The following is a 12,743-nucleotide window of genomic DNA, read 5'->3' as shown; positions in this document are numbered from 1 at the left end:
AAGGCTGTCTGTGAAGCAGAATTTGCTGCTCCTTTTCTGGGGGGCCTTTTTGTCCCTTTTCTTTTTTTTCCAGGGCAGAGGTGGAGAAGGCTGCTTGCTTCTTTCCAGAGGAGGAGAAGGTCGCACTTGGAGGGGACTTTTCCCAGTGTTTCTACTCTCTGAAGGGAAGCGTGTGCCCATGAATGCCAAGCAGGGCATCTGCGGAGGCAGGAAGCCTGAGGCAGGCAGGTCCGGCTCCACACTGCCTCCTGGGCAGCCAAGGTGAGGGGCAGGGCCATGGGAAAGTTGTACAAAAGCAAGGGGAAAGTCATCGTGGGACACGTGCAACCTCTGGTCAGACACAGTGAGGGGCAGCAGGGTCTGGCTGCCAGAGCCCAGGCTGAGCTGTGGGGTGCAGCAGTCAGTTTGAGGGGGTGCCAAAGCATCAGCACACACACTGCCCTCAGGGGAGGTGGCAGGGGACATGAGGCAGCACGCTGAGGACAGGGGCTTTCTTCACTCCTCATGCCAAATGCCGCCCCTGATGGGCAGGACCGAAAGCCCCTCCTTCCCAGCCACCCCACGCCATGGTTCCCGCCTCACGTGCCCTCCTCCTGGGGGGCAGCGGTGGAGATGGAGATCTGGGGTGCTTCCTCAGAGGGTGGTAATCCTGGAGGTGCAAGTGCCATTCCTGTACATGCTCCCTGACTCCAAGTTGTCTGGGGGGAAGTCCTCCACGCTATAAGCCCTGCTCTTGAGAGCAGTGGCATAGTAGTCGATGGGCTCCTCGGCAGCATTGTCCATCCAGCTGAGGCAGAGCAGCCGCTGGAAGGAGCGCTTGAAATTGTCTGAGAGAAAGCCATAGAGGATAGGGTTGGCACAGCTGTTGGCATAGCCCAAGATGACGGAGAGCTGACTGATAGTGGCATCGTCCTGCTCTACGAAGACATTGACCAGCTGCACAATGTAGAAGGGCATCCAGCAGATGACAAAGACCATCACCACCATCATGACCATGAGGGTGATCTTGCGCTCTGAGCGTTTGCGCTGCTGCCAGCCGGCCTTCAAGGCCACCATGCGCATCTTGGCAATGATGAGGATATAGCAGAGGCAGATGGCCACCACAGGCAGTAGAAAGCCCATGAGAAAAGTGTAGACCACAAAGACCACCAGCCACCTCTGGGTAGGCTCTGGCATGAGCATGTTGCAAGCCACTGTGCCATCACTGTTGGCTGCTGTGTTGGAGAAGATGATGATGGGCAGGATGATGAGGATGGAGAGCACCCAGACACCCAGGTTCACCATCTTGGCCACAGTTGGCCGGCGGTACCTAGCTGCCTTGATGGGGTGCACCACAGCGATGTAGCGGTCCACACTGAGCACTGTTAGGCAGTAGATGCTGGTGAACATGTTGATGGCATCCACGCTGAGCACCAGGCGACAGAGCAGTGAGCCAAAAGGCCAGTGGTGCAGAAGAGTGGAGGTGACCAAGAAGGGGACACTGAGCATCAGCAGCTCATCCGCGATGGCCAAGTTGAGAATGTAGATGTTGGTGGCCGTCTTCATCTTGGCGTAGCGCAGGATCACATAGATGACCATGGAGTTGCCACACAGCCCCACGAGGCACACCACAGAGTAGATGAATGAGATGAGGATGGCGCTGCCCTGGGACTCGCTCAGGGTACTGTTCGGGACGCCCGAGGAGTTCCTGGCGCCCGAGTCCATGCCCCCCGTCGCCGCCTCCTCCGTGGCGCCGCCGGCCCCGCCGCCGCTCTCGCTGCCGCCGCTGAGGCTGCTGCACCGCCCGGGAGCCTGGGGCCGGGGCCATCGGGGAGCATCCGCCGCCCGCACCTCCCCGCCCCGGCTCAGCGCGGCCCGCGCCCGCCGCGCGGCATCGCTGCGGGGCGCCGCGGAGGCAGCGGCTGCGGCCGCCGCTCGCTCCGAGTGGCAGCGGTCGCTGCTCCCCGGCTGGTGAATGATTAATAGGCAGAGGCACGTCACGGGCTACGAAAAGGAGGAGGGAAAGGGGAGAGAAAAAAAAGAGAAGATGCAGGAGGAGACGTAAGAAGGTGTCCCTCCCCGCCAGCCCCTCCCGCCGCCCGTCCCGCCCCCAGCCCGCCCGCCGTGCTGGCACTGCCGGAGCTGCCAGAGCGCAGCCCGCACTGTCCCTGCCCCTGCCCGCGCTGCCCCTGCCCGCACTGCCACATCCCACGCTGTCCTCACTCCATCCCGCCACCACCATCCTGCTGTTTCCTCCCCTCCTGCGCTGCTCCCTCCCAGCCTGCTCCACCCCAACTCCCGCAGACCCCCTTCCCACGGCACTCTGGCCCCCGCTCCAGCCCACACTGTTCCCCCAACATTTGGGGTCCAGGAGCACCCTAGGCAAAGGGATGGTGCCTCTGGCTCTGGGACAAAAGCCTGAGTCATTCTGGGGAGTGCAGTGTCATGCCTAGTCCCTGCTGAACCTCTGCTCCCGCACATTGCACCACACACAGTGCCACCCCACAGCGCTGCCACGACGCTTTGCACCTACTCCATACACCCCTCACCTCCACCATAGGTGCACAGCAGTGCAGTGCCACCACGCAGCCCTGTGCTGCCTGCCTTCCTCCGTGCCACCTCACCAGACACCAACAGTGTCCAGTGCTTTACATCGCTCAATATTGCGAATATCCCTCATGTGAGCAACCTGCACATAGAGCACCACTGCTACAGGGGGCCACAAACTATTGCTATCATCTCCATTTGTGTACTGTTTCTACACATGCGTTGCCATCACTACATAAAAGATTTGCTTATACATTGATAAACCTGTACACCCACAAGCTGCTTCTACGCACTGACCAGTACCATGCTATTCTGTACACACATCCTGATTCTAGAAGAACATGATCATATGAACCAATAGATGATGTCATCTCTAGTCAGTGTGACTTCAAGTGTGAAGTCACACATTTCATCCATACTACCCCTTCCAAATACACATGAGCATCAGCAGATACTCCCAACACTGCATCTCTACATCCTCTCAAACATTACCATCTTCAACTACACCTCTCCTTCCAGGCAATGGTCCTCTTACCTCCCTCCACACAGTGTCACTCCACCCATAAACTCTGTCCTTATGTCCTTACACACACTCGCTTCCTCAATTTTGAAAAACACCACCACCACCACCACCTACCCACCCTGTAAAAAACAGACACATTTACTCACTAATCCTCACACCCTCATATTTGCTCACTGAACCAGCACTCCCTCGTCACCAGATATGTTTAATAGTGCCACAACACATACATGCATAAAAAGCAAACATTCGTAATTGCTTACCCAGGCTATTATAGCTGCTCACATGTATGAGCATATAAAACTGGCATGGAGAGCAGCCCGCCTCTTCATATAAACTGTCACCTATGAGCACCATCTACCTTTGCTAAGAACAAGTCTACCCCGCATAAATATCATGGCAATATATATGTGCTCTTTGCCATACCACTATACTCAGCATCACACATGCATCTTTACTACCCACTCATTTTACCCTGCATAACCACCACCTCTTACCGCTCATGCATCTCATTATCACTGTCTGCCCACCCTCACAATTATATATATCTTCATTACCTTCCACTTTAATATGCAGATACATGCAGCATTAACATCAACTATTATCCCTCATCAGGAATTTATTCCCTCTGACACCATGTACGCACCTATTATCTACGCAAGAAGCTATTCCAACGTATACGTGATACATGTAACCTCTCTGACTGTATGGTTTTCCTTATGTAAATTGTCACCTCCAAACAGTACACAGATCATTCACACACTATCAGCATCAGCCAGACAAAACAATGTGACCACCTTGTCATGTGTACTGCCTTTAGCACAGGCACAATTTTGCATTTAAGTAAAGCATTAAGGCCCTTAAGCAAGCTGTTTTCTATCCTTCTGTAACTAACAAGCAGAATGCAAATTTTTATATATGTATATATTTATATGCATAGAAATGTAACGGCTTATAAAAAAATCTTTTCAGTTGTTAGTAATTGCATAGAAGTTCTGTTTTAATGATATTCTTTGTGACTCAGGCATTTTGAGGACTTCCATTGTTTATATATATAGGAATGAACTTACTTGCAAATGATGTTAACATCCTTAAAACTACTGCTGTACATGAGTATTTTAGCTAGACATCAGAGCACTTGAGGATGCCATACAAATTTTGCTCAGATAATTCACCCTTATATTTTAGGTTTTAGAGATTTTACATATTCTGATGTGTTGGCATCAGGACTTCCAATATAAAGTGAAAAAAAAAGAGATTCACATTTGAATTACATCATGCAAATTCTTTTCTTGCAGTACGCTAACCGACACTGTTCAAAATCCCACAATTATGTAGCTGGAGATTTATTTGCATTAAAATCTATATTCTAGGAGAATATGAATCAGCCTTCAGTCACTGATATGAGCAGGAGCATAAGTAAATAAATGCAAAAATATGAACAAGAACATCTGGTTGGTTGCAGCTCTTCAGTCTCTCTGAAAACCTATAGTTCAAATACACTCCATTTTTTGTTTATTGAGCATTTGTATTTAGGGACATTTACTTACACAGTACTAAGTGGCTTATTTCTTTCATATTGTTATAAGCTGGAATTTAAAAATAGTGTGTTTATAGACGTGAACTCTTTCACATTGCTCTGCAGGAACAACAAAACAAAAAGGATTTGTTCTGAAATTTGTGGTGCATTAATAGCAATGTCATCGCCACCAAATCTTGCTTCTTGTCTACATTGCATCCCATTGTATTTGCACACAAGCAAACACACATGGAGGCATTTTAGACACTTTCATTGTGATTTGGCCCAGTTTAATTAAATTCCTTTGCAATGCTAGTATTTCTCCATGCCCTGCACCGAAGAGGGTCAGTAAAACCTTTTCTATTGAAATAAATTTGGACATTGTGTTCTTTCTTGCTGCAGTGATTCAAAATAAATTACTTGTAAATGATAACTCTGGCACTAAGGAGTGCAAATTCTTAGTGGTACTCATCTCAATAAACATTGTATGCGTAGTTGGTTAACAGGTATGCCCAGAAAAATAAAATGCCACTGTTGTCATAACTATAGTGAAGTTATTACCTAGTGCTCTATGTCCTACTAAGAAGGCTTGAGGCTTTCTGTCTTTCTGTTCATGGAAATTTTCTTCAGGGGGTGGAATTGCATTCGCATATTAGAAAATGATTTTTTTTTTCCCATGAAGGAGTTGTTTGCGTGTTTACTTCATCACTTAAGCCAATTGCTTGTTCACACAAATTTACTGAGTAATTTTATTTACTGATTTTTATCAACAGTCAATTGCCTACTGCTTATAATTCTAAAGTGTACATTTCTAATCTTAATTATTTGATAGAGCAAAGCTTGGTTAGAAACAATGCATTTATAACCCTTGTAATGATATAACAACATTGTAATTATCCGTATTGGTTTGAGTCCCAAGAAACAAAAAGAAGGTTTATGACAATCAAAATTTCCTGTAAAGAACAATTTTTGGTATAAAGCACCTGTAATTTAGGAATATGCTGAGATATTTTATTTTTGTTATGCTTCTTTCCTTTGCCTTTTGCCTTTGGATTTTCCTTTTAAGGAGTAGGTCATGGCAGGACCTTTCAGGACAAGACTCAGCCTACACCTAGGCTTGCAGTTAGGGTCAAGGGAGAGACAAAGCCCACAGATCTAGCTTATGAGGGTTTAAAGGAATTGCATACGGTGTCAGAGACTCCACAGATTATTATCCCCTAACAACTTTTTCCTTTGGGCTGTATTTGGAGTCTAAGGATAAGCCTCACCAAGTGCCTGCTGCTAGGGTTGGGATTATAGTCAGAAGAGAGGCCAAGCCTAAAGCTACAGGTAGAGTGGGGCTGGATGGCTGCCAAAGAAGCTGGGAAGTTGCCACAATCTTTTGTCTTCTGAACACTAGTTCCTCTGTGGCTATGTTACCCCAATGCTTACTGTTAGGTGTAGGAGAGAGACAAAGTCCCAAGGTATTAAAAGAAGCTGACCAAGGAAGACACAGGCTGCAAAACCTCGTCTCCCCTGACCACTTGTTCCCTTAGACACAGCTTGGCGCCTGGACTCAGACTCAGCAACACTTGCTCTTGGGATTTAAGGTTACATTTGAGAGAGAGACAAAGCCTAGTGCTCCAGATGCAGTGTGGCTCAAGAAGCAGGAACAAAGAGGAAGAACATGGAAAGAGTTCACCCATGCCTGCTTGCTCCCTGGAACATGACAGGAAGTCTCAATCGTAAGAGTCAACCCACACCAGCTTAGACTCAGGCTTAGGTTTTACTTAGAACAGAGAAACGGACAGGAGCTCCAAGGTGATTGATAAAGAGGTAGGCTGCACAACTCCTCCTCTTCTTCTCCTCTGGCCCGTGACTCAGGCTTTGGAGTAAGGCACAGTTCTCTCCTAAGCATATATCAAAGGTTAGCTCACAGGTTAGGTTATATATCACAGACACATTGCTTCATGGTTTGCACTCTTGGCAAGTTCCATTTCACTCTGATAAAACATTTGCCACTCTGAAATTAAAGAGTTTGAACCCTAATTTGCTGTCCACAATTAAATGCTAGCAGTCAACTCTGCTGGCTAGATTTAACACACAAAAATCACTGAAAATTAAAGAGAAACAATTTATCACAAGCATTTCTCTTGATAGTGAGGCAAGACTGCCACTCAAGAACTCTCATTTAAGTAACTCTACAAACTACTCAAAAGTCCCGTATGTTTTCTTTCAGTCAAGCTGTGTTTCATCTAGTGACACTATGTCTGGAATACTGTGGTAATATGAAAGAAAACAATCAGACATTCAAAAGAAAATCTATAATTTATTAACTATTCAAAGAGCAGAAAAATACACAAAGAATATTTTTCATTATATCTTTCAATTATTTTCAGTACAGAACTGTTTTATTAGCTCTTGATATTGCTTCAGTTTGTATAAATCATGAAGCTTCTGCAAATCAGAAGTGTTTTGCCCGGCTGAATCATTTTGATGGGGTCCTACTTAATAATTCAGTGAAGTGTCTCCTCTTCAAAGTGGAGGTGCCCAACGCAACATTCAAACTGAATGTTTCATAAATCTTACTGGATAGTCAATGAGTGAAAAGCTCTTTTACAACCATCTATTTCTACAAATCGGAAAACACAATACAGTTTGAGTAATTGGTTGAAGTCAGTTACAGTTTTGTTCTAAATCATTCAATAACCATTGAAGTTGTGTATACATACATTTTCCATGACCTTTTAAATAAATAAGAAAGAAATTTTTGGGCCACTTAAACCACTCAGATGTAGATACCGTCTTGCTTTATGAGCAGTATCACAGGATGTGCTGTGTCAGCTTAGATTTTAACTTTTCATTAATGTGTCACTGTATTTTTAAATGTTTCCCTTCTATTACAGTTATTGTATGTTAGATGTCATGAGTTTGGTTATCATTTTACTTTTAGCAGAGTGCCTAAACTTTACCTCATTTGTGGTGAAAATTAAAAATGCAGTGCAAATAGACAGATGGAAGTGATTCATTATGATAATGGTATGTTAGAAAGCATTTTCTCCTAAAAGCAAAATTTTGTCTTTTGAACTTTACAATTAATTGAGAAATTAACATATATTCTGTAAAAACAGATGTTTTAAACCAAATACATCAGCAAAAGAGTCAAGATGTTGCCTAGTGTAAAGATAAATTATTCTTTGTCTCTTCATTCAGATGCACTATTTCAGATTCAGTTGTTGAAAACATTAAAGTCAGGAGGTTGACAAAAGCTGTGTTACGTTGCTATTCTTCCCATTTCATCTCCTTTTCTACTGTAGCAGTTAATAAGCAACGGAGAGTAACATTACTAAAATCAATTATTTGGCAGACCCACACAGCAAACTGCATATGCTATAAATTTGTTCAGGAAAGCTGATGACTGAATAAATATGCTGACAGCATATTCTCCAAATTCTCAACAGCAAAGTTCATTCCCCAGAGAACATGAAAAGGCAAAGTGCCAGATTCTGATCTCCGATACACATTTCCAGATCTGAGTAATTCTATTGACTTCTTGTAATTAACTGGGTTTGTATTGATGTAACAGTGGTTGAAGCCTTGGTTTTTAGTCCTTGCCTCCTTCTCTCAGAAAAATTACTTTGTGAAAAGTGGCATCAGCAGTAGGAGCAACTGATACCCTACTGAGCACTGAGCATGTTTTGGCTGAAAACATGGCCAAGGACAAACTGTATTTACCAGATTTTTCATCGGGGCTAGTCAAGATTTGTCTGGAGCAAAGCAGATAGCTGGATTCAAAATCTTGTTACTGTTTGATTAACTTGAAAATTTGGAAAGAGTAAGAGAGCTTAATATGTTGTTTCAGCTGAATGAATTATATCTGAGAAGTGATACTTCACTTTGTTCTGTGCTATAATGTGTATTGGAATAAAATCTTAAGGGAATTCGTCTTCCCACTTTGAAGAGTATAAACCAACTGCTTAAATACTCATAGTAAGAAGACTGTAGTTTGTTTTTTACTTGGAAGTAGGTCTAACTTCCAGAATGGTAGGTCTTCAGAGAGTGACAATTGCCGTAGCTATTGACATCACTGAGCATGGATCATTAGACCAGATGAGCCTTACTTTCCTCCCTAGGCAGAGTATTTATTACTTCATTGCTATTCATTATTATAGTGTAAATGAACAGATGCCATGCCAGTGTGTTTCCTCAAAGGGAAGGAAGGATGGAATTGTGATGTGATTCCTATGGACATTCTTGACATCTGAAAATGTTCAGAGCTCTGATTACAACACTAATGTCAGCTGTGAATTCTCCTATAATTATCTCACCTTGGCAAGTTTCTACATACTTCTAGTTACACCTCTTGAGAAGAAAGTTAATTTCCTATTTTTTTTTTATATATAATCTTTACATGCTCTAGGTAGCCTCAAGCACTTTACAAAGCAACAAATGAGCTGCTGGTTTGCAATTTGTAAAATTTGCAGCCATCTTGCCTTCAGTCAAAGTCATTCTGTGCAGTTCTGAGTGTTGTTTTATTGGGAGATGATATCTTCAGAGAAATAGCCACAGAATTTCCACATGGATTTAAGAAAGTTTAATTTAGCATCTTCAAATCTAGTTCATATGAAATTGCAGTACTTCAAGATAATTGATAGGTTTTGCTGTATTTAAACAAAAAACATTTCTGGAATTATTTGTTTTGGTTTGACACAAAGATAATCTCAAATGACATTTCTTTACCATATGCAAAAAAAAATCTTGTGGTTTGACAGCAGTTTCATTTATGCATGTGCAAGCATGTGAGACTAAATGGATCAATTTACCTACAGATAAAAGGCAAAACTCTACTGAGACTTAGAAGGCTTCATTCACTACCCAAAAAGCAAATTTTGCCCACTTCCTTTCACAACAAAAGAAGAGCACCATCTTTCATTTCACCTACACAACAGAGTTGCTTTTACATATTTTCTTTTCACTTTGGGCAAAGAAAATAAATTAAATGAAGATTTGGTAAAATTGTCAGTGTCAGGTGATAATGTGAAAATCTCTTTTGATGCAACAAGTTCCTCAGTTTTAAATTTATTCACAAATTCATGTTATAATCCCCATGCCAAGTATGTTATACAATCATCATTTTAATTTAGTAGACAATTCTATACAATTTCTAAGCTGTACTTGTTCTTGCTTCTTTCTAAGCGTTGCTATAATTTTACTTATCTCCTGCTGTGTAATCTTTGTCCTCTAGAATTTGATTCATGTGATACAGGAGATTCACTATAAACTTTTGTTTTAAAGAACTACTTAATCTTTAAACAGATATATTCAAACAAGTTACAAAAAGAATGGACAATTTTAATAATTCAAGAAGAGATGGAAATGTACATTCAGAGAATATGCAAATCCATGGAATATCGTGGACATGAAAAACGTCTGTGAAAGTGAACCTTCCCAATGATTCGGTGAATGTTGCTCCTTGAAATATCTAACAATGAATATAGACATGAACAATTGTGACACTTAGGACTTTCATTGCATAAGACTGTGCCCATATGTTAACATGATTCATTATAAATATGTATTGCAAAAGCTAGTGGAGGAGAGAGGTGTTGGATCATTTGCTCTTTGATTTGCAGGAAGTTCTTCCTTCCAGCATGTAGTGTTTTCTGATGCTTTGCTCAGCCTAGTTCTGAAACAGCTCAGGCGCTAGTCTTCCCAAACCTCTGTACAGTAATTGTTATGTTTAAATGTATGTTGATTGGAGACTGTTTCCCAGCACTAAGTATTTATTTTGGTAGCCCTGGATACAGTTGGAGAATAAATATTGCAAGAAACATTTAAGCAGAATGAGTGGATGCTCAATTAGGAATATGATGGGCTAGGCAGTAGGGGAGGTCCTGTTTGCATACAAAGAGGACAAATCAAAGATCAAATCAAAGAGGACAAACAAATCAGGAAATACTGCTATGATAGCAGGGAGCAAAGTAAATTTATACGATAACCATAGCTGTTGCAGGATATACAGTCAAATTTTATTACTTACTTCATTCGGTTTGTGGAAAGAGTTCTGAATGTGTGAGGATTTCATTTAAAGGTCATATGAATAAATATTTTAGATTTTCCTGATGGATAATTCCTTCCTCAACCTCCTGAAACAATGTGTTTATACAGCAAACAATCATTTAATTCATTGTGACTCTTGTTAAAAATTGATGCCTCATCATAATCTCATGTGTAATTAATTGTTTCTTTGTACTCCAGGAGCAATGAGAAACTATTTTTATGGTAGAAATGAGCAATTAAAAGGAAATATTGCTATGAATAACAGAAGTAGCAGTGCACATCATACAGTGATAACACTAATCTAGTCCGTATTGTCTGAAGTTCATGTCCATTGGCAGGAGAAAGAAGACTAATTGAAAAAAAAGCAGAATCCTGCAGTTACCGATAGTTATCTACAGCACTTGTACATCTCTGAAGACAGCTCAACGTTGGGCCACAATATATTTCTACCCCTAGCATTCACTGAAGAGTTTCTTGGGGTTTTTTTTTTTTTTTTAAATCTGAGTTTGCTATGGTGTTCTGATGCTCTGCACTTTGTGTAGCAACTTACACTGTGCAAAGATATCATTATGATCTTACAAATGATATACAATTAACTATTATGGTACGAAACACAGGAAAAACAATGGTGAGTACATAATTGTCAGTATATCAGCGTATGTTTCATGAAGCAGTGTATGCTCTCCTTTTTATAACTAAAATGCTAAGAAAATACTGTTTCAAAGACTCTGAAACTATATATATGGAATTTTCCATTCTTTTAGCATCTTTGCAGACACCTCATCTGTAAACACAGCATGTCCGCTGTCATCAAACCCAAGGATAAGATCTAAAATTTGCACTCCTGCAAAACTCGTATCTCACTATTTTACTGTGTATAGGCACCTAACTTTTAAATATTCTAATGATTTCTATTCCCTTGTAAACCTGAAGGTAAGTTCACACTGAGAAATTAAGTTTCTGCCCCTTTAAAGGACAATAGAAGCAAGATGTAGTGTGTTTTAAATACATTTAATATGTTCAGATGATTTTGTAAGTTAGATTAAAATACTGAAGTTAAGAAAAACCTCAAAGATCAACAGCCTCTGAATATGAATAAAAGTGCATCTAGGAAAAATGTTTCATTGTTTATAGAAACAGCCTTCTCCCTGAGTGTTGAATTTTGTATGTAATAATTTATATTTACTTTAGTGCTTGCAGAACTTTAATTCAATCTCACTTGAAAAAAATCTCTCTTTTATATTCTTCTATTTAGTTATGTAAATAGTTCTCATTAAGCGATTCTGAGAACAATTGGGTCAACATATGTGCATGCTTTAACATATATTCTGTTAGTGTATTGAGCCATGTAACTGCTAGAATATATCAATCAGAAGATACCATGATGTGGCAGAAAAATCTCTGCTTCTAATTCTCCCTTCAGTTCAGGGATTTTATGTAGTCCTTTCATTACACAGAAAGCAATAGCTTCTTATCTGACAAGATCAAAGATTTTTTTTTGTTTATTTTATTTTGCATGTTTTATTATACTGAAGAACTTTGGCTTATTTTTCAAAACCTTCGAAAAAAAGCCAATTATTTTTAAAATGGAGCTTAATAGCTTAAAATATCTTTGTAAAGTACAAATTTACAACTAAACAAATACAGTTGTAAAGTAGATTTATTGGCCTAAGCACCTATGCCTAGCATATTAGCAAAAACATCTACCCTCTAAGAAACAAACAGAAAATCCCTATAACAATAAAGATATTTCAAGTGATGCCTCTCTTCTGATTTGAAACCTGGTCACTTGCCAATACCCCAGTGCCAAACTCAGCCCTAATTCAACACATTCTTTGAGTCTTCCTGCACTGAAAACCGCAAGGAGCCTGCAGAGTGTTTCATAATATGTAACATGAAAGTTACACAGCCTCATAGCGCAGACTGAAATCAAAGGAGTTTCTATGCAGCTTCCATGGCTTAACTGAAGCTACTACTGGTCATTTTCCCAAACAGTTTGTGAAAGTTGAGTATCAGTCTCTATATGCGCTTTTATGTCCTTTTTTTAAAAAAACTCTATTTAAAACCCTAGTGACTTGCTATTAATTTTACTGATGTATGCATCTCATTTTCTTTTGACACAAGAATTACTAATTGTTG

General features: G+C 41.2%; 1 protein-coding gene across 1 annotated transcript; it reads right to left on the bottom strand.

Moving 5' to 3' along the window:
- Positions 1-517: 517 nt before the first annotated feature.
- On the bottom strand, positions 518-2,019 carry SSTR1 (somatostatin receptor 1). The gene is given in 2 exon segments (XM_010212797.2): positions 518-1,769; positions 1,772-2,019. Coding segments are annotated over 2 exon segments (1,182 nt in total). The 5' UTR covers positions 1,818-2,019; the 3' UTR covers positions 518-633.
- Between the last annotated feature and the right edge of the window lie 10,724 nt (positions 2,020-12,743).

The sequence above is a fragment of the Tinamus guttatus genome, unplaced genomic scaffold (assembly GCF_059628265.1).
Source record: "Tinamus guttatus ecotype Peru unplaced genomic scaffold, ASM5962826v1 Tinamus_guttatus_pri_ptg000327l, whole genome shotgun sequence".
Lineage (NCBI taxonomy): Eukaryota > Metazoa > Chordata > Aves > Tinamiformes > Tinamidae > Tinamus > Tinamus guttatus.
This window is presented reverse-complemented; position numbering and strand designations above follow the sequence as displayed.